The sequence below is a fragment of the Strongylocentrotus purpuratus genome, unplaced genomic scaffold, assembly GCF_000002235.5.
Source record: "Strongylocentrotus purpuratus isolate Spur 01 unplaced genomic scaffold, Spur_5.0 spur5_scaffold_13, whole genome shotgun sequence".
Taxonomy (NCBI): domain Eukaryota; kingdom Metazoa; phylum Echinodermata; class Echinoidea; order Camarodonta; family Strongylocentrotidae; genus Strongylocentrotus; species Strongylocentrotus purpuratus.
Genome location: NW_022145598.1, coordinates 15,719,483 through 15,743,155, shown reverse-complemented (window position 1 = coordinate 15,743,155; position 23,673 = coordinate 15,719,483). Strand labels below are relative to the sequence as shown.

The window sequence follows — 23,673 nt, the reverse complement described above, 5'->3', positions numbered from 1 at the left end:
TCAATCACAAGTGCCACAATGCTGTAACAAAATGTTCGGATCCAATTGACAAATGCAAGGATTTTAGTAGCATATACTTTTATCAGATATTCTGTTTTGTCACATACTGATAATACTTTTGATGGAACAGGGACCAAATTCAAATCATCTTATTTACAAAGTGCAACAGTGCCTATCGATTGCCATATTCTTTTCATCTTGCTTGCCATTCTGTTGCACATGTGTGTCTGCATAATGTGAGTTACAATTGAAACTGTTCATGCATACCACTGCCAAATGCGCAGTCATTTGAAGTTGGACTCTATGCGACTCGTCGCCATCTTGACTCATCTGAAGCTCAAATTAGCTGTAGATATTGATGAATTAATTTTCTTCCGACAAAGTTTTCATTATCGAAGGAGTTTCTACATTGTCAACGTTCTCTTGGAATGCAATACAATTATTACGAAGGTAAGAATAGCAGATGAGGCCTAGATAGGGTGAGATTGTATTGTGTATCGCTTTGATAGAGTATGACAAATTTGGGATTTTAAACACGGAAGTGAGATAAAAATGTAAAAGAGAAAAAACGAATGTATGTGGGTAGACTATGTAGTTTGGAAGTGTATTTTTCCAAGTTTGTGTGAAAACGTGTTAGAGGCAAACAGATGGACACAAGTAGGTAATATTAGTTTATGGTGTGGATGAAACGGATTAACGGAATGAAGCAGTATATTTTAGTTCTATTTTGTCTATATAATCTGAGGCTTTAAAGCTAAGTTTGTAGCAGATTCCCTGTTCTCTCCTCCCTTTGCTTGATATCTATCTTTGCTTCTCTCTCTCTCTCTCTCTCCCCCTCGTGTGTATACATGTATTTCTGATCATCTCGATGTCAATGGTTTTACATATTAATGAGCCTTGTTCTTCAAGACTTTTTGCATTCCCTCAGAGCAACTTACTATTAGGGATACATTTCCCTAAAAGATACCTATATACTATCAATACTTACTACTTGCTCTCAACCTCTGAGATGTTTACTAATTAGATAAAAAGGGTCACAAAATGAACATTAACGTTGTAACATGCGATACGCTTTTGGCGTTACACTTGACCATCAAGTGTTATTGATGATAGTATGGCTTTAATGTTGCTACCCAGCAAGCCTTTCATAATATTCCAAGTAGTTTAATATAAGATTTCTCTTATTATTTTGTTTTTGGATGATAATTTATCAAGTAAAGTACGCATATATACACCTTCTTATTAATCTCGTTAGTATTCAGACAATCTCGTTTATTACCTTAAATTCCATCCAAGGTTGATGTTGTTGTTGATATTTGTACAGCTCTTTATAGTTTATTCCAATTCATTTTCAGGAGATTTTTGTCATAATTGCTTTAAAAAATATCTTATGCATTATAAACATTATCATTTATTGGAACATAAGTCCTTTAGTATTTGTTATATGTAAATGTTCATCAACCTTTAGAGCCATTTGAATGTCATATATTGATTTGACGGTATGTTAAGGATTCAGATGGAGGAGTTATTCTGTGGTCATTCGTTACTTGAAAATTGGAAAGTGATCAGTTGCATCACAATACAGAATACTAGGAGTTAAACTGGCACATACAGTATGTGTATGGGAAAACTGTTGTCAATCAGATATGCAGACTTCTTAGTTACCATGGTACGAGGCAGAACAAAATGTAAATAAATTATATTAACAAAATCATTACCATTATTTTGCATAATCTTCACGTGGTCAATGTTAAAACCAATCATATTAATGTAGTCTATATTAAAGTAAATATTTTAATGTTTGATTTGGGTTTTTTAATATAATGTTTACTATTGGTTGCCAATTTTATCAATTACTTCAGTTAAACCAGATTCAAGATCATGTGAATGAGTCCTGGTGTCATCTCTAACAGTAATGTCATGATAATCCAAAATTAACATAGCAACACAACCATCCCTTCCACCGGTACGTTCGGATTGGATACAAGTGTAACCTTGTCTCTTAAACATTAATGAAGTAATTTCATGTATCCATGTTCCATGGAAATATTCATCAAACTGTGTGCATAATATGTCCTAATTTGGAATTAAACTCATCTCAAATTATATTTGTTATACTCTTGAAAGTTCCTTTTTACAAGCTTCATTACAATATTGATACCCTTAATAAACTTAATGTTAGCAATATATTTAAGGGGAAATAAATTCGACAAACGATACAAACATAATTGAGACATGCATTTGCAGGTAGTAAGGCGTACCGAAAGCAGTTTGGGATTTGCGAGCAAACATTCCAAGGGGCTCACTTTTTAGGGGACAGTGGCGCAACGAGCAAAAACTTGTTTTGTTGTTTGGGAGGGGGGGGGGGGGCGCAGAAGAAACATCTACATCACCACCGCTTTTATATGTTATATGCAGGCCCCGCGGAACGTTTTGCAAAGTGGATCAGGTAGAATGTAGCGAGCGAAGAAAGTGGATCGTAGATTGTCGTGGGGTCCAGGGGATTTGCCTCGGCGGGGGTCAAGGGGCCGAGCCCCCGGAAGCTCAAGTGTTTTAGGCATTTAGTTATAGTCAGTAAAGCGTATTTAGATACCTTATTTGTGACACTGGCAGGTCTATAATCAGGGGTTTTAGGCATCGTCGTCGTTACTATCTTGACATGAATTTGGATGTAGGTAAGATGTATGTGTAATGTTCTTACGATACATTATCATGTGGGGCAACCCTCTGGTGAGCTTTTCAGTTATCATGAGAAACTTTGTTTAAAAAATGTATGCTTAAACTGTGTTAACAAGTAGATCAGTCGCACTTCTTGACTACATGCGAAAAAAAACTTCTTTTGCACATGTATGCCTGCATAATGTTAGTTGTATTTTAAACTGTACATGCATATCAATGCCAAATGTGAAGCAGTTTTAAATTGGACGTTATTTTACTCAGTGTAATCTTGACTCATCTGAAGCTCGAATTAGGAGTAATTGTCGATGAATTAATCTTCATCCGACAAAGTTTTGTCTGGGTCCAAAATTCATGTCGAGGAGGTGGTACAAACAAGAATTTAACCCTTTTTTTTTGGGGGGGGGGGGCAAACGTATTATAAGTGCACATAAGATTAAACATACATGATCAGTCATTCTTTGATGTATATTAAAGTCGTTAATTTGGAATAGTTTCTCACTCTTCTTCTTTGACTCTCCAGTAATCAACATGAAGCTTCTGCTCGCATCAATGGTCCTTCTAGCCGTGGTAGTTCACGGCTTAGGTGCCAATGTGTATCGTCCATGCCCTCAGTTCTGGCTTTCATTTCACGGGAACTGCTACCGTTACTTCGGGGAGCGGGTCACTTGGGGAGAGGCTCGGGATCGCTGCAGGGATCACTACTCCTTCAACGGACGGGCTGATCTGGTATCCATCCACACGGAACAGGAGAACGCCTTCGCTTACGACCTTTTCCGCTCTTCTGCAGGCATCACACCGTCGGTAAATATGTGTTACTAGCTTAGACTGTTAATTAAAGGGAAATCCCGCCTTAATAGCAAACTACTATACAAGAAAGCAGGAAAATCAGAAAAGCATAGACAATCGGTCAGAAATTATAAAAATTATAATTTTTCTGAAAGCAACACTCACTATAGGTATGCGTTCTTCAGATTGGCTGAATCCGCTACGTCTTCTTAATTTAGTGGCGGACAACTTTACCGTTTGTTGGGATGGTCTTTCCTTTGTATAGCACCGGTACAAAATGCACTCTCCATGACATATTTGAGAAGTGCCCCAAGGGCGAAGGCAACAGAAATAAGCGATGTTTTTGTGCAGGACAAATGAGAGAGTTATCGGTCATTACGTCACAATCCACTGACAAAATCACCAATTTCAGATCCGCATAAAGGTGTATATAGCGACCTCATTTAAACATAATCATAACTTTAGTAATATTGGTCCAATTAATTTATAACTTTCGCCAAGCTGTTTCTCTGACTCTCCTGCTCCCCCAACCCTCCCTCTCCTGGGCTACACAGTAAAAACGCTGCTTAAAAAAAGTGATGTTCACTAACAGTTGTACACTATCTTAAACAACAGTTGAACAAATTGAAAACAATATTGCTCGAAACGAAAGTTATTTTGTTAAACATTCGCTGTTTATAATCTAATGACTGCTATATTTACTATACGAGAGCTTTTAGACAGTGTTGTTTACATATGACGTCATAAAGTGTGCGTTGGCTGAAGCCTTATTTCACATCATGGCCGACCAATTCAAGTTACCGACGCACTTCTAAGTGACTGGGGATTCAATGGCCTAATTGAAATCACTTTTCTATTAACCAATTTGAAGTTTTTAACTTATAGCGTAAGCTCACAGTTAAATTTTTCAGTATCTGTACGCAAATGTCAGAATATAGGTAGACTTAAAATCATCGTGTCATGCACTGCGGCACTGATCGCGCACTCGGTTATACCGTGTGCTAAATTCCTTGCCATAGAGATTGCATGCATCCCTATATACGCAGTTTATACGTGCGTGCATGCGCGCTCATGCAAAATGGGCACTGTTTTGGCGCTAATTCATAAATTGTAGAATTACCCTACCATATTGTTAGTCTTCATATACCTATATAGAGACCCAGAAGTAGAGGTGCACTTGTTCAGAGTATCAAACCCAAATTATACCCCATTATACAACCCTTTTGTGGTAAACAACCCCCACTGAACAACAGCTCCTTTTTAAACAACCCAGTTGGTGTAAACAACCCCCACTAAACAACAGCTCCTTTAACCGTCTTTAAACAACACCGGTTGTTTAAATTGTGATTTTAAACAATTAGTTGTTCAAAATGTTGATCAACTAAGTATTTAAACTTTAAACAACTCGAGATGCTTAACATTTTAAACAACTCTCAGATCAGGTCACCCGTTAATCCGAGGTTGTTTAAACTTTTAAACAACTTGTTCACAAAAAAATGAACTGTGTAAAGTAACGTATTCGTGCCATGGGTATCACTGCGTCACTGATATGAGCACTTTCTAAGAAGTCATATTGCATGCAGTTAATAAACAATGATGAATTCACTTCTGTTCTGATCTGATTTTGCTGATTTTGTTTTACTGATTTCTTTGTTGTTTCTTGGACAGACTCGGCCACCATACTATGGGGCTTGGATCGGTGCCTACCAAACAACATCAGGCTCAACCGGACCTTTCATTTGGACTGATGGATCCGGTCTAGACTTCGAGAAATGGTTGACTGGTCAGCCCGACAACGCCGGTAACAACGAGGACTGCGTCCATTTGTGGCGTAGGAACGCAGGAGATGATATCCTCCAGTCTTGGAACGACAATCAGTGTGGAAGGGACATGCCTTTCATTTGTAAGGTGGCCCCAAACTAGAAATCCTTATTCGGTTGTACCCTAAATTCAAAGCTTCCCTGATATATTTTTTATTTCAATTTTGAATTCTTTGACAATTTTTTTGAAAACCTTGGACACTAGTAGGGCTAGCAGTGTAGATTAACAAACTTGGGGGATATTCTCCATATTCCATCAAGTCAGTCTTGTTCGTCTTTGCTTAATTGCACAAGAAAAAAAATGACAGTGTGGGTGAATTTTACATATAATTTTGTATTTATTTTGGTATACAAACTGCACCACATAAGGGCTCCTTCAAAGATACCTCCGCATTAACCAACTGCAGTTTTGGGGTTTGTATATGCACTTAAAGCCCTTTAAAATACATGTTTAAAGTACGTTTCTGTATGCAATTGAGAAATGTTGATTACAAAGTATTTCAGAATTACTGCATACGTTGAGGTTTTTTAATATGGAATCATCAAAATGATGGAAAAAGAGACTCGATTTTAGTCACGTTGAGTGCTCACATAAATGTGTATATGGGACAAGCACGTTTGGCATACAAGTTTGGTTCAATATTGTCAGCTATTTCTCCTGATTTTTGTCATATTTGAAGGCATTCGCAGAGCACTTCATTTTAGAGGACATTTTTGCCATGATATTATTCAAATTAAATGAAAAGTAATGCATTAAAGAGAATGAGAAAAAGTCAAATTCTAATCCCTGTACCAGCTAGTACTCGGTCTTCTCTTTGCGAGCGAGTGCAATGTCAATAAGGTGCTAGATTTATATTAAGTACTTTCAAATATAATTAAAAGAGATACTTTTAATTGGTTTTCGACTGTTCTGGGATTCTAAACATTTACCTTAGCGTCTGTAGATAAGAGTGAAAACTCACCGTCGTTTTTTTTTTGAAGATAAGTAGAAATCTACAAAAATATGATCAGATAAATAAGACTCCTTAAAATGAAAGATATGTTATTTAGAAATTATTTTAAGATGCCACTTAACATTTCTTTCATCATCTCCTTCTTTGTTTTGTAGTGCTTCCTTTTCCTTTTTCGCATTTACTCCAACATTTTTCCTTTCTACTGTTCGACTAAAGCCGACTTTATTTTATTGTCTTATAACTGGAGTAAATAAATTACAGGACATATCTAACAATATTTGCTTGTGTTTGCTTGCTTGTTATTTACGGTTACTATTAAGGTCAACAAAGGTGAGGCTATTTATGAGGACTGAGTATAAAGAGAGGGATGTATAAAGTTGATCGGATACATTTATTTCGTCTGTGTACGAGAGCATTTGTCAAGTAATCTATGGGTCAAATTAAATGCGATGTTCCCTGCATGATTCACTTATTTCGGACTTGATTTCATGCGTTTAGGACTAATGACTTCCTTTATATAAGATCTTGACAATCATTAGAACTTCAAGCGAAAGTAATTTGTTGTTATGGGAGCCATGATCTGTATATTATACCCATCGTTCCTTGTGACCCCCAGCAGGGCTCTGCCCCTGGAGTCACACCTCCGTACACATACATGTAGGAGTGGATCCCAAGACATCAATTTGATGTATAACATTATCCTTAAGAGAGGGACAGAGAGAGAGAGAGAGAGAGAGGGAGTTTGGTGTTTATATCGATCAAGACGGCTTCTTGAAGGTTCTGATAATTCTGAAGTGCTAAAACTCGAGAGCTATCAGGTCCATGACAGGGGCTCTGTCCCTGCACCCCAAGGAAAAAAGGCTCTCTCTTATGCAGTCGCAGTGCGCTTTCCGTATACGTTCTTCGTCCCCTCCCCACCACTTTTGAAAATCCTGGATCCAGCACTGCAGAGGTAAATAGCCATTATCTTTTGACCATAACATAAGTTAGTAAAATAGGAAATTGCACTTACGAAAGAAAAGTAGGAAGGAAAATTCATCCTTTAAAAAAAATGACCGTCTACCAATCTGGCAAGCGTTTGTTAAAAATAGTGAATTTGTTCCTTTTTTTGGGGGGGGGGGAATTCAATAGGAATAATAAGCTATTCCTAGTCTTGTTGAGCGACTGCTAGCAAGAAAGCACGTTTGTGCTTATTCCTGCGAGTATTAAATTACTTGGTTGGCAAATCTAAACATGCCAGATAAACATTACAAAAAACTTTGCAGGCGTACAGGAGGTATCTCACTAAGCGGCGAATGCTTGCAAACGTACCGAATTTGAGGTTTCCGCCAGGGTTCGCAAAAAGTTTTCATTGTCGCAAAACAGTCGTAGGCCTTTTCAAGCCGTTGTAAGACGGTGTCGTTGAAGTTTTTAAAATCTTAAACCCCATTCGTAACGTTCGTAAGCGTTCGTGAGATACCCCTTATTAAAGGTACTATGTCCCTTTTGCAGCCAACCTCAAATGCTGTAGAACTTTGCAGGAATTATGAATAGGTCATCTATGTCCTATCTGTGAAATTTAAACGTTAGCAGTGTCCTCATATTCAAATTATGCAAGGAAACCCGTTTTGCTAGACTTCACTGTCAGACACTATTGAGTGACTGACTGGCTTTTTTCTTCTTTGGTAATAACATACATGAAAAGAGTTGTAAAGGGTACATGAGCATTTGTCTACATCAATAACCCACCTCTTGTGATGTCCAAGATTAAACTGATTGAATCTTTGTGTAGCATAAAACATATGACCATTCGATACAATTGTCTGAAAATCAAGACTATTACTTTTTGGCTCTATAGCCCTAATGTCGATTTGACAACTAATTGTCGTTATTTTCCCACTTGAAGATGTTTTCAAGCCCCACCCTATTTAGGGAAGTTCTAAATTAGTATTATCTTTCAAATGCAGTTGGAATTTAACTTTTTCATTTTTTTGGCCTGCAAATGGGACATAGTACCTTTAATGATTGCCCCAGATAATGGATTAATATGGCATTAGTCAGTGGCGTACGCAGGATTTTTTTAAAGAGGGGGGGGGGGGGGGTTTAACATTTTGAAATCGGGCCGAAAATTTCGCAACGACTCAGCCAGCCGCTTAAAGAGGGGGGGGGGGGGGGGGGGGGGGGGGGGGGGGGGGGGTGTACACTTTTCTTTTTTTTTGGTCTCGAAATTTTAAAATTGACATTTTTCTTCGTTGGGGGGGGGGGGGGGGGTAAGGTCACCTTTTTTAGGTCAACCATGGGCATGATTTTTGTTTGTCTTTTTTTAATAATTAAAAAAAGAAGAAAAAATACCCAAAGGGGGGGGGGGGTTTAGGGGGGTTTTCCGGAAAAATACACACATAAAAATACCAAAGGGGGGGGGGGGGGTGGTTCGACCCCCCAAACCCCCCCCCCCCCCCCCCCCCCCCCCCCCCCCCCTGCGTACGCGCCTGGCATTAGTCCAGAAACTCGCCGATTTTTATATTTTATATCTACAATTTTCCCTACACTTCCTTCAAGCCGCCGAAGATGGCATTATCAACAAACTCGTACGCTTGCAGCATCAAATACGGGGTGGAGATTATTCAATATTAAATCGATGAGATTCTTGACTAATATGGCATCGGTGACAGTATTTTTTTCGGTAGGCATTATTTAATCAGTAGTTGAGGCATGTATCTAAAAATAGCAACAACCCTAGCACTCGCCCTACCTGATGCGGTAGTGTATGCAAAGCATGAGTTGACAAATAGCTGCCGTAACTGCATTACGCTAGTGGCTATTTAAAAAAAAATAGATACATGCAGCTAATACTGACTGAATCAAGGGCGGCGGAGCGACTTACATCTTATGTACAGGAAAAAACCCCAATCCTGATTGGGTTATCAGCAAATTGTCATAACGGACGACTGAAAAAACCTTTGATAAGTAACATAATCATATCATCTATAAATGCGAGCGAGCATAGCGAGCGACATTTGGTGGAAATTGTTCTTGGTTGCTTTAAATTAGGGGCACGTGTAGTGATGAAAGGAAAAGGAGACACGTATCGAAAGGGATGGAGACAATTATTAGAAGGTGCACGTGTTAAAATAGAAAGGGAAATTTTTAGAGGTGCAAATGTGGCACTTCTTACACCCGAAAAGAGGCACTGACCAGAGATGAAAAAGGGCACCATGAGAAAGGCAAATGGGCATTTGTCGACGGAAAAAGGCACCTATCAGAGTTTGATATGGGCATTTATCAGAGGTGAAAAGGGGCAATTGTGAAAAGGGTATAGGTCCCTTATTAGAAAGGAAAAGTAGCACGTATCATTGTTAAAAGGGAAATTATCAAAGGTAAAAAGGAGTACATATCGCACCTCAAAATAGGGGCACTGACCAGATATGAAAAGGGGCACTTATGAGAATGAAAAAGGGGCACCTATAATGAAGGAAAATGTGCATCGATCAGATTTCGATAGGGGCATTTATCAGAGGTGAAAAGGGGCTTTTACGAAAAAGGGGGAAGCGGCTCTTATAATAAAGGGAAAAGAGCATTCATTAGAATGGAAAGGGGCACGTGTCAAAATAAAAGGGGCATTTATTAGAGTTGAAAAGGGATACTCATCAAAGATGAAAAGAGCACTTATCAGGAGGGAAAGGGGCACTTTTCAAAGAAAAACGAGCATTTTTCAGATTTATATTGGGACAATCATCGAAGGTGAAGGGGGCACTTATCTAAAGTGAAAAGGAGTAACTTCTTGTACCTGAAAACGGTCTTTTACCAGAGATGAAAATGGGTATTTATGAGAATGAAAAGGGACATTTTTCAAAGTAACAGAGGCACCTCTGAGATTTGAATAAGGCAATAATCAGGGGTGAACAAGGCCACCTCTCGTACCTGAAAAGGGGCACTTACTAGAGATTAAAAAGGGCACTTATAAGAATAGAATATGGACACTTATTGCAGAGGGAAAAGGAAACTTGTCAAAGGAAAGGGGGCACATTTACAAAGTAATAGGCAGGGGTATTGTGCCCCCCCCCCCCTCTTCCTCCCCCGGAGCACCGCCTCTGGAATTAAAGATCTATTTATCCGGTGGTTTCCATCTTGCTTTTTTTAATTATAAATTGATTCTACCACGAGATGGCGCCATTCAAACTTAGGGAGATACAACGTCGCAGTTGTGAAACCTCCAGTCTTTCCCTTGGACTTCGAAGGGCAAATAAATCTTGTCTTTAACCTACATGTAATGTGGAAACATTCCAACCCCTTATTTGTATTTTTGAAATGTTGATTTCTATAACTGTGATAGATTCATTGTTGTTTCCTTACATAACGGACGTTTACAATCATTCGCGAGTTAGTTATGTGACGAGCGGCAGCCTTTGCTTTAGAAACAGTGCTACCCCTTATTTGTATTGTTGAAATTTTGATTTCTATTACTGTGATAGATGCATTGTTGTTTCCTTACATAACGGACGCTTACAAGCGTTAGCGAGTTATAAATGTAATGAGCGGCAGCCTTCTGTAATAGAAACAACTTCTTTGTATACAGTTACATTTCCATTTTTCGTATTTCTGCATGATTATGATATAAATATGCATCGTTCAAGTGTTTGAAATAATTTTGTTTTCCACAGATAGCATATTTGTAGTTGCCAGTTGGGAAAAACATGTTTACTTCGATTACACCTGTACTATCAAATGTCATAAATGTTTTAACAAGTTTAAAGTATCTTTTGACAAAATTGTCATGTAAAATAATAATTAATATTTCATAGTATGCCTACTTCAAACAAGAGTATTAAGGAATTTGAGCTATTTTTTTGCATCATAGTAAACATTATTTTCCTATAGGAAATCTTAAAATGAGCCCCTCATATGTTACAGGTATGCAGTAATAATTTTTTAAAGTATGACTCAAATTGCAATACAAGTAAACAAATTTAGGGAAAGTCAACTTAATTAATAACGCATATTTCATAGCACAGCAGTTGTACAATAAACTGATTCGGAATTAGATATGATTATTTCTTGATAATAGACATTTGTGTCAATTTGAAAATGAAATGTCTCAGTGCTGAAAACAAAAAGGGAATTTTTTCAAGGTCCTTCTAAATTTGCAACAGCAGGTCATCAGTGTTTAATTGTGGGGAACGTATTTTTCTACAAATTTGATGCTTTAGTAATGTTATACTTATAATAAAGTAATGTGTTATTGAATGTGTCATCACATCTAAAATGAAATGAATGAAATGAAACAAGTTGGTCATCAGCACCTGGCGATGAAAAGAAAAAATATTCAAAAAAAAAAATCAAATTTCATATTTTTAGCATGAAATATGAATACTAATCAGAAAATGAGACAACCGGAGCAATATGAACGACCAATGTTCTTCTATGCAAGATGTAGATTGTGGTGTTCCACAGGGCAGTCTACTGGGCCCACTTTTAATTATTACCTATATAAATGATATCCAAATTCCTCTAATATCCTTTCCTTCCTCTTATATTGCAGATGATTCGAATGTGCTCCTCTCACATGCAGATCTTGATATTGTGGTCAATGCACTAAATAATGAATTAGATAAATTGTTACAATGGATAAGAGCTAAGAACTTATTAAATTTACAAAAAACCAAATGTATGCTCTTCAGCAATTCTATAGGTAACTTACCACATAATGATAAACTAGATAATACTGACATAGAAGCCATCACTTCAATTACATTTTTAGGTCTGATAATAGACGATAAACTCTCATCGAAATTTCATATTGATAGCATTTGCTGAACAATTTCTCGCAATATAGGGATTGTAAATAAGGTTAAGTTTTTTCTGCCAACCTCCTCCCTGCTAATGCTTTACTCGACATTAATTTTGCCTTACTTAAATTATGGTATTATTGTTTGGGGTAATACACACGATACTTATCTTCATAGAATACTACTTCTACAAAAAAAGCTATGCGTGTTATTTACAACACTTCCTGGAGATCCCATACTGATGTTTTGTTTGTTGAAAATAATGTGTTGAAGATAAATGATTTATATCGTTATAGCCTCGGTCAGTTTATGTACCAGATAAAAAATAATACGCTACCCTCAGTCTTCAATTTAATATTCATCAAAATAAAACTATACACAATACCCCACGCGCCAATCTGACGAATTATATCTGCCATTAACTAGAACTGTACTTGCTAAATCCATATTCACTTACGCAGACCCAAAGCCATGGATCGTTCTCGATGTTAGCATCAAGAACGCCCCCAGTTTAAATTCTTTTAAATCCAAATTTAAAAAAATATTTTCTGCGTGATTATAAAGCGTCAGCTCTCCCTCATTAAATATATTTCACTCAATAAAATACTTTTTTATATTTTTATTCATTTTGTACTGGCCACCCGTATTCCAGTCGGTCCGTCTTGTGTTGTGTGTGTTATAGGAAAGAGTCCTGCCCTCTCTCGTTCCTTGTCTCTCTTCTTTCCCTGTCACTTTCACTCCTTCTATGTCATGTCTATTTGGTTTATGTATTCGTGCGTTCCCTTATTATTGATATACTATTTTTGCAATTATAAGTTAAAGGGGGCTGCAATCTGCAAGCCCAGCTTTTCAGCAGGCCCCTCCACGACCAACCTGTTTTATATGCCTGTTGTACACTGTTTACTATGTACAATGCAATTCCATTTTCTTTTTTTATTATGTTAGATATGGAAATGGAAATAAATGAAATTAAATATAAAAAATAACTTTTATCACGATATTCTTAGAACCTGTATCAAATGGACTACAATCAAACTTGAATTTTTAAAGTAGCTTCTGTTAAGGTTTCTAAAATCGCTCTATGACGGAGGCATCATTATCGACTGCGTGTAGTCGAACATCAATCTAGTTTATACCAGCATCGCAAAGATCAAGATAATTGGGAGCTATCTGAGAGTATCAATTACCAGGATGTTTAACCCTCAAGTAGGTATTATTTCATGATGTTCAGCAACTTGACTTGTAATTCCAAGCGCGTGCGCATCGGGAAATTATTATTGAAACATAATGTTGTAAATTAAAACTAAAAGAAGAAATGAAGAGTTTCATCACAAAACGAGTTAAGCGCAAAAATGGAGATACAATGTATTGCATTTTGCGACGAAACTCTTTAGATGTTTCTTGCCTATGGCATACTCTGACCAATGTATACATGAAAACATATAAATAATCATGATATAAATCCATGTAAATGTCATCAGAAAGAATTCTTTAAAACGCATCCGTTTAAAAATACAATTTATACGACCATTATGAAGAGGTAACAAGACGCCGCACTGCTCAATTTTGTTTTGTTCAAGAATCTTCTTCCACATGTTTCACTTAACGATCAGTTTAAAACTATGACAGCACAATAATATTCGCCGAATAATTAAAAAAATTGAGATATAGTATTATTTTATTATTGGGAGTTGCTTTCATTCATAGGCAAATTTGTTCAGATATAGTAATGAAAAAAAAAATGAATAGTAATGATGATAACAAAGTTCCTTTGGATGAGGAAGTCTAGCATGTAAAGATGGATTTTAGAAAACAAAATAGTATGAAATTCTTTTGGATATTTTGAAAGAACATTATCGAGTATATCCCTCATTGCATGATAAGTTATTTTCCTAGCTAGCTTTATTTTCATTCTTGTTGAATGATTTTATTATCAGAATTTTTCCAACATCAATTTTTTGTGATCTTTCGAATATATTTTCGCTTCGATAAGATGCATGAAATCTACAGCCTAGGAAACACACGCTCGATATTGGATACTCTTTCTTTTCTTGAAAAATCATTAAAATATATCAATAGATAATTTATAGACATGATAAGTAGATATTGGCAGATAGAGGAACACTAGACACTTATACTGATTTTGTTCAGTTTGATTTCTTTGACATGTTCGATATGTTATTTTCATGTTCATAATCTAATAATGGTGAACAATGTATTATACGGAAGAGAGGGAAAGCATTCATTCGGCGTTGCTTCTACCTCAAAATGAATTTTCTACTACCATGTAGACAACATTGTTTGGCACGCATGCAGCCTCGTACTGCAACCGTATGAATATGCATGACTCTGTCGATTGTTGCGTTGTCGCAAACCAATGATAATAGCTGAGAATTTTGTTTTTTACGCAACACAGCGCGGGAATCAAAAATATGCACAACAAGCCGCCTTTTGCTTCCCGGAAGCGTATTTTTTTCCCCACTTGAGCTTCCGACCCCAGTATGAACTCATTTGCATACAGCCAATCAGAGGCTTCACACACGTACACGCAGCGCCTTGCCTATATCAGCATGCAAGGTGTGCGTGCATAATAATAATAATAATACTAATCTTTTAAAGTCCACTCCAAATTTGATTAAGTTAAACCAAAAATGGAAATTCTTTTTGCCCCAATTGATGGTGAACCCGGCAGCCACTGAGCAGCGCCAGATCGACGTTGCTCTATCCCTTATTGTTGAACGCCTAACAAGGTAACAGTAACTCCCGTCTAATTGATTGAATTTTATTCGACAAGTTTCCAACATACAACAATATACAAAAATAACAGATCAGAAATAAGTCAGCTTAAACAGGATAACCCACGAAAGCTCGAGAGCTTATTTCCAGTGGGATCCCTTACAGACATGTATAAATTAATAAGTTAAAATAGTAATATTTACAGACAGATAAGAAAATAAAAGAATTACTTATTAAAGATAATAATAATAAGAACATTGAACTGATGATAGAAACGATAATAAGTACAAGAAGAAAAAGAAGAAGGAGAAGAAGAAAGAGGAGGAGGAAGAAGAGGAAAATAATGATGAATTTGTAGAAGTTCTATAACGTACGAAAACATAATATATACAAAATGAAAAAGTATGAACCGGCAGAACAATACAAATTTCAATCATATAACATGTCATTCACTTCTCTTCTTTGACTGGCAAGTATGAGGTATTCCTTTAATTTCCTCTTAAAATGAGCATAGTTTTCTATTTCCTGTACACAATTGGGAAGGGAATTCCACGGTTGAGAATTTATCATAGATCTATACACCTCTAAAAGGCCGTGTAAGATTATTACTTAGCGCTAGATCAAAATTTAAATTATTCTAGCAATTAATGATAGGCCTATCGTCTCCGAAGCCACTATATATAGGGACTAATTTCTAAAAAAATTATGGTTGAGAAATTTATTATAGATCTACACCTCTAAAAGGCTCTAATAATATCACCTTAAGAAACTGCTGTGATGTTCTCAGGTAAGAATTCCTGCAATAAAAGGAGTAAACAATAAAGCTGATATTATTAGAGCCTTTTAGAGGTGTATATAGTCTTGATCTATAATAAGTTCTCAACTGTAAAATCTTTAGAAATGAGTCTTTATAAATATATAGTGGCTTCGATGACGAGAAATGCCTATCCTTGATTGCTAGAGTACTTTCAACTTAGTTATTAGTAACAGTTTTTCACAGCAATTTGATAAGCTGATATTCGTGGATCTGTAATGAATTTGCTAAAGGTAGAGATGCTAGAGCAGAAATGAAACATTTGCAAGCCTATGCCTATGCATGCTGATATAGGCAAGGCGCTGTGTGTACGTGTGTGAAGCTTTGCACCGTTTCGAATTTCGCATCTTTAGCACGCATACAGCTTGTTATTGACAAGATGAGCTCTGATTGGCTGTATGAACATGAGTTCATACTGGGGTCCGGAGTTCAAGTGGGAAAAAATCACGCTTCCCGGAACGAAGAATATATAATGCTCATAAATATGCATACACAGGATGCGTCTCGTCCAATGGGGCATTTCTAGGCCTATACATATGCATGCGAAAGCAACGCCTTCATTGCAACTGGGTGTCCATTCGCCATTCCAAACCGTATCAAAGAGTAGTCAGGCGTTAGGTCAAACCGTAAGAAACGGTTTAACCAAAAAAAGAAGACATGTAATCGTATTATAATATTAATGATTTAAATAATTAAACCTTCAAGAAAAGATAAAGATGACAAATGTAGGTATTTTGGCCGATTGGTCTTTGTGATTTGCTGGCGGACAACTTTACCGTTTGTTCCAACACACAAAATGACTAAAACGCAAATTTTCGAAAAATGTATAACTTGGGATGATCTTTCATTTTTATAGGACCTGTACAATAATCTCCATCACATATTTGAGAAGTGCCCCCAGGGTGAAGGCACTTGAGAGAAGAAACATAAATTAGTGATATTTTTGTACACGACAAATGAAAGAGTTATCTGTTATCCGCTGACAAAATTGCCAATTTGAGATCCACATAATGTGTAACGATCTCTTTTTTCAAAATATCATAACAGCACTGGTCTGATTTAGTTCAAAGTTTCGCCATTTTGTTTCTCTGACTTTTCCGCTCAATTCACTAATTCACTGTGACACTATACTGACGTTGCACTGTATTGCCTTTGTACTTTACATTTGACACAGCCAGGGACTGGCAGAGCTACGCTCTGCACAAGGCTTGAGAATTTGTGTTTAAGTGTTCAACTAGTAAGAATCTGTGTCTGCAAACTAAAAATAATTTGAGAAGAGTTTTGAGCAGCGTTCGTCTGAGATCTTAAAATGATCAAGCTTTGTTTGCTTTGGTTAATAAATAGATGTTAAAGGAATGCTGTCTTGGTGGAATGATTGGAGAAAACACGCATGGGAAATATGTTTGTACTGTTTGTAAAGAAAACTGTTAAACACCCACAGGAAAATATAAGAATAGCTTAAACCTACTATACAAATTTGAACTCCTACCTTTCGTCACAAAAATGCTCCCTAAAACGAAAGCCCCTCGACGAAGTATGTCAATCTTGGCGCCTTTTTTCAGCTTCTAACTTTCAACCATACATACGTTGGTGATCAAAATGTCCCCATTGAGCAGTTTGTTTGTTTGTTTGATGTTATTTCTGTTTTGTTCAACATAGGCCTAATAAGAATCATAAACAAACTAGTTACATACATTATTAACAAAAGATACAAAAACCATTATAATCATATCATAATATTAATCAATTAGATAATCATACTTTTAAAAATTATATAGTTTATAAAAGCGAGAGCTTGAACGTGATAGCGGCCCCAGAAAATGTACCTATACATGGGCCAAACAGGACGACCAATCTTATAATCAGAAATTAATTAATCATAACGGCCACATAATGAAGATATTCAATCTTTCAAAAAGGTATAAAATAAATTCCATTAAGTTTAAATGTTTATATTATAAGCGTATTTCTTTTGGGGAACGTGTTATTTATGTTCTTGTTTATGTACATGTATGTGCAAGTGTGTGTGCTAGTGCCGGCTTTGGAGCGCTTATTAGATTATGATTTGTATGCTGATAATAATTTATGCTTCATGGCAGCCTTGAAAGAACATAGTACATGATCATTCACGGACACACCACGTCTTTTACTGGTATATTTTCAACTCTTAAGAGATGTATTGATGACTAGACCTAGACGCGATGGCATCGTTGAGTAGATCTCTAGTATAATACTGTCTAGATTGACGCCCAATACCAACACAACTTTCAACAAAATAAGAGGTTGATAATCAGAAATTCTCTGTGTTTCTCGTAATTCACGGATATTCGCGGTCATTGGTAGCCTCCTGTCCTTATTTAAGAGGAAAATAAGCAGCCTTTTGCTGGTATTTTTCAAATCTTGAGGGATCTAAGGAGTAGATCATGTCAGCTAGGTCCGGATGAGTTTGTCAATAAATATGGCTGTGATGAGGAGGACTGCATCACATCGATAATCACTGACGTTCATCAGTTCTTTCAGCAGCCGAAATCAAGTTCACAAAGGCAAACTAAACGTAAGTATTGACTAATTTATAAGTACTAATACGATTCTTTAATTATTCAATTCAATTCAATTCAATTCAAAGTAACATTTATTTTCTCCCTTTTCTGTTTCCATATCAACAAAATGAATAAGTTTATCACCATACCCATTCGCATAAGCAATTTAACATGGTATCAGTTCTAATACAGGGAAGACGGCGGACTTCTTAAAAGCATATACCATGGTTGGATACGCCTCATATTATTAATACAATATATAAGAACAACAAGAAGAATAGAATAGGAAAGGAAAATAATGGAAAGTGGAAGGGGGTATTAATAAAAACCAGTAAAAATAGGTAATTGGATTCTTTTTTCCCTTTTGCTTTTACTCTGTCTCGGCTTGGGGAGAGCAGAAAAGATGATTAATAGATTAAAGGTACTAATCGAAAGTATCTTTGCATTTATTGACACGATCGCAGAGGCTTTCAACAAAACAAGCTCGGGCAATTACACCGCGCGAACATGACAAGAAAATATCCAAATCATGACAAGCTAATCTGAACTAGATTTCTACGTTTGATCATCATTGGTCATAACCTGGGTTACACTATTGTGGCATTTCTATCTCTTGTAAATAAAATTAGCTTGTCTAGAATATTCTGCGGTGGACAAGGAATGTTCTTGCCGGGGACTAGGAAGAAGTCCCCAAATTTCTTACGCGGAAAAGAAGAAAAGATGCCTTTGGTAATTAAGATATTTTTTCTCTGAATAAAAACGGCACTTCTCATTTACAGTGTGAGTCTGCAGACATTAAAGGATTGGAAATTACATTGCTAGGTGCTTTGAGGTCTGGGTCCAAAATTCCCGGCGAGGAGGTGGTACCCCCCAAAACACCCCTTTTTCGGGGGTTGGGGCGACTCTCTTTTAGTAAACTTTTGGTACACCAGATTGAACATACACGATTGGTAATTCTTGGGTGAAAATTGAAGTCGCTAATTTGTAATAGATTTTCACTCTTCTTCTTTGACTCTCCAGTAATCAACATGAAGCTTCTGCTCGCATCCATTGCCGTTCTAGCCGTGGTAGTTCACGGCTTAGATGAAAATGTGTGTTGTCCATGCCCTCAGTTCTGGCTTCCATTTAACGGGAACTGCTACCGTTACTTCGGGGAGCGGGTCACTTGGGTAGCGGCTCGTGATCGCTGCAGGGATCACTACTCCTTGAATGGACGGGCTGATTTAGTATCCATCCACACGGAACAGGAGAACGCCTTCGCTTACGACCTTTTCCGCTCTTCTGCAGGCAACACACCGTCGGTAAATATGTGTGACCTAGCTTAGACTGTTAATTAAAGGGATATCCTGCCAAAATAGCAAACTACTATACAAGAAAGCAGGAAAATCAGAAAAGCATACAATCGGACAGAAATCAAGAAAATTATGATTTTTTGAAACCAGCACTCACTTTAGGTATGCGTTCTTCAAATTGGCTGAATCCGCTTCGTCTTCGCGATTTAGTGGCGGACAACATTACCGTTTGTTTAAATTTTTCTTTTACTAAAATGTCAATTGGGATGGTCTTTTCTCCCGGCCCCCCCACTCAGGTTTCGAAATGACCGCATGCGTGTTGCCAAAATGTCCTTTTCGTAACAAAAGAAAAAGGTCGACCCGTATTGACTTTACACACCGGACTTTTGCTGAAAGGGGGGGGGGGGGGGTGCTGAAAAAGGCTCGTATACAAAAGAAAAAGGTCGAGCCGTATTGACTTTACACACCGGACTTTTGCTGAAAAAGGGGGGGGGGGGGTCGGTTGGAACACGCATATGCGTACCCTAAATAACACTGAGTGGGGGGCCGGGTCTTTTCTTTTTATATGACCTGTAAATAATGCACTCTCCATAACATAATGTGAGAAGTGCCCCAAGGGTGAAGGCAACGAGTTCGTAAATAGCTGTGGAACGCATGACCCCAAAATATCCACAGATCTTTTACACGATGGATACGTCCCACATGTGCATTTTAGAATAATCACTGCCAAAGGGATGGAGGTGCTTCGTGAATACCTTTTGTTTGCCTCTTGAGAAGAATACTTCCACCTGTGTATCAGATAAATGTACTGTTGGTGCATAAATGAATACTGATTACATAACTTTCATGAGCAAGATCCGAGTATTCGTCTCAATGGTTTTACAATTTGGGTACGAATGACCCTTTTCTGCCCATGCGCAAATCCTAATTACGAACTCGCTTATTAGTGATGTTTTTGTACAGGACAAATGAGAGAGTTATCGGTCATTACGTCACAATCCACTGACTAAATTACCAATTTCAGATCCGCATATGTATAGCGACCTCATTTAAAAACAATCATAACTTTAGAATTATTGGTCCGATTTATTTCTAACTTTCGCCAAGCTGTTTCTCTGACTCTCCTGCTCCCCCGCCCCTTCCTCTCCTCGGCTAAAGTAACGTATAAGTATCATGGGTATCACGGCGTCACTGATATGAGCACTATCTAAGTAAACAATAATGAATTCACTTTTCTTCTGATCTGATTTTGCTGATTTTGTTTTACTGATTTCTTTGTTGTTTCTTGGACAGACTCGGCCACCGTACTATGGGGCTTGGATAGGTGCCTACCAAACAACATCAGGCTCAACCGGACCTTTCATTTGGACTGATGGATCCGGTCTAGACTTCGAGCAATGGTTGACTCGTCAGCCCGATAACAATGGTAACAGAGAGGACTGCGCCCATTTCTGGCGTAGGAACGCAGGAGATGATATCCTCCAGTCTTGGAACGACATTGTCTGTGGAGTGGACTTGCCTTTTATTTGTAAGGTGGCCCCAAATTAGAAATCCCGATTCGGCTATACCCTGAATTCGAAGCTTCCTTGATATATCTGTAATTTCAATTTTGAATCCTTTGACAAATTTCTTGAAAACCTTGGAAACTAGTAGTGATAGCAGTGTAGATTAACAAACTTGGGCTATTTTCCATATTGCATAAAGTCGGTCTTTTTCGTCTTTGTTTAATTGCACGAGAAAAATTGACGGTGTGGAAAATTTTACATATAATTTTCTATTTATTTTGGTATACAAACTGCACCACAATATTAAACGATAAGGGCTCCTTCAAAGTTTCCTCCGTATTAACCAACCGCGGTTTTGGGGATGTGTATAGGCACTTAAAGCCCTTTAAAATACATGTTTAAAGTACGTTTCTGGAGGCAATTGGGAAATGTTGATTACAAAGTATTTCAGAATTACTGCATACGTTTAGGTTATGGAATCATCAAAATGATGGAAAAAGAGACTCGATTTTAGTCACGTTGAGTGCTCACATAAATGTGTATATGGGACACGCACGTTTGGCTTGAAAGTTTGGTTCAATATTGTTAGTTATATACCTCACTTAAGAAATCCAGCCATCTGATTGGTCGAAATTGCATTCATAAACTATTCCTGTAAAATTCCCGGTAAAATTCCAAACCCATGTGATAGTTCAAAAAAATAGTTCTAAAATCCCAGTTACCATGGTTACTGGGAAAATAGTTCAGTCGTGCTGAAAAACCCGTAGGTTCACATGTTAAAAAATGGTCTGAGCGATCGAGGATACCGTACGTGTGCGATGAATTGGTCGGTAATTTCTATACAATTGAATCTCGAAAAACAACATATGCCGATAGATCTTGATCTAAGTTCGTGCCAATGCATTGCAAAAGTAAAAGAAGGGCCCGTTTAATGGAGCTGCCGCGAAGCATCCAGCACGCGAAGCCGTTTTCAATCCATTTTAATGTATACATTAGAGAAAACTGCTACATATGTTATCAGTGCGCGATGGCCAAGCGGTCTAAGGCTGTGATTTTAGTCATACTATCGTTCGTACGCAAGAGATCGAATCCCATCTTCGACTTAAAAAATATTGATCATTTTTTATTTTTTAGTCTACTCTGAAAGATACACTCATAAAAAAACAACCGTGCAGATAAACTAGATAAAGGCCAAGGTGGTGTCATAAGTTGACTCTTTTTTTTCGGCATATAAAAGTATTAATGACTGCTTTAATATTCGAGAAATAGTAGTTTTTATACGCTCTCGGGAAGGTTACAATTGGGCTATTGCCCCCGGCACGCCTCGGGCAATAGCACAATTCTAATCTTCCCTTGAGCGTATAAAAACAACTACTTATCTCAAAGCAGTCATTAATACTATACTATTTCTCCTGATTTTTGTCATATTTGAAGGCATTCGCAGAGCACTTCATTTTAGAGGAAATTTTTGCCATGATATTATTCAAATTAAATGAAAAGTAATGCATTAAAGAGAATGAGACAAACTCAAAATTCTAATCCCTGTACCAGCTAGCACTCAGCCTTCTCTTTGCGAGCGAGTGCAATGTCAATAAGGTGCTAGATTTATATTAAGTACTTTCAAATATAATTACAAAAGATACTTTTAATTGGTTTTCGACTTTTGTTATGGTGTTAACTGTTTTTTTTTTATAAAGATAGAATATCTTTGCTGTAGAAATCTACAAAAATATGATCAGATAAATTAAGTTCCTTGAAATAAAAGATATGATATTTAGAAATCATTGTAAGATGCCACTTAACATATCTTTTATCATCTCTTTCTTTGTTTTGTAGTGCTTCCTTTCTTTTTTTCGCATTTACTGCAACATGTTTTCTTTCTACTGTTCGACTAAGTCAACTTTATTTAATGCTTTTATAGTTGGAATAAATAAATTACAGTCATATCTAACAATTTTGATTGTTTGTTTTTTTGTTTTTATTTTCGACTATGTTCAATGTTAACATGAGTTAGTCTAGTCATGGGGACTGAGTATGAAGAGAGGGATATAAAAAGTGGATTGGATACATGTATTTCGTTTGTGTACCAGAACATTTGTCAAGTAATCTATGGGTCATCGTTAGTTCGATGTTCCCTGATGATACACTTATTTTGGACTTGATTTCATGCGTTTAGGACCAAACGCTTCCTTTACACTAGATCTTGACTATCATAAGAACTTCAAGCGAAAATAATTTGTTGTTATGGGAGCCATGTCCTGCATATTATACCCATCGTTCCCTAGTACCCCCGGCAGGGCTCTGCACCCTGGACCCCATCTGTAAAAACAGAAGTAGATCACAAGACAACATTTTGATGTATAAAGTTATCTTTATGAGAGAGAGAGAAAGAGAGAGAGAGAGAGAGAGAGGGAGAGTGAGAGTGCGTGTGTGTGTTTTATTGATCAAGACGGCTTCTTGAAGGTTCTGATAATGCCGAAGTGCTAAAACTCGAGAGCTGTAAGAGGCTAAGCACCCCTCCCCCCCTCCAGGTCCACGCGGGGACTCTGTCACTGCACAATGAGAAGGGCTAACTCTTACGCGTTCACAGTGCGCTTTGCGTATACGTTTGCTTCGTCACCCCCCCCCCCGCCTTTTTGTTGTTGTTGAAAGTTCTGGATCCTGCACTGCAGAGGTGAATGGACATAAACTTATGCCATGACATAAGTTAGTAGGAGAAAAACTTGCAACATACCAAGGAAAATTCCTCCTTTTTTGAAATAATGGGCGTTTATCAATCTGGC

General features: G+C 37.3%; 1 protein-coding gene across 2 annotated transcripts; it reads left to right on the top strand.

Annotated features, from left to right (window-relative positions):
- Positions 1–291: 291 nt before the first annotated feature.
- LOC592036 (alpha-N-acetylgalactosamine-specific lectin) lies at positions 292–21,531 on the top strand. Of its 2 annotated transcripts, none has more exons than XM_030982999.1 (3): positions 292–450; positions 19,114–19,394; positions 20,679–21,531. In XM_030982999.1, the coding sequence occupies exons 1-3, from the start codon at positions 429–431 to the stop codon at positions 20,931–20,933; spliced, it is 558 nt and encodes a 185-aa protein (XP_030838859.1). In that variant the 5' UTR covers positions 292–428; the 3' UTR covers positions 20,934–21,531. The 2 variants fall into 2 exon arrangements, with proteins under 2 accessions (XP_030838859.1, XP_030838858.1); XM_030982998.1 differs by lacking the exons at positions 19,114–19,394; positions 20,679–21,531 and adding exons at positions 3,200–3,480; positions 5,134–6,515 and having other exon boundaries at positions 299–450.
- Positions 21,532–23,673: the final 2,142 nt, after the last annotated feature.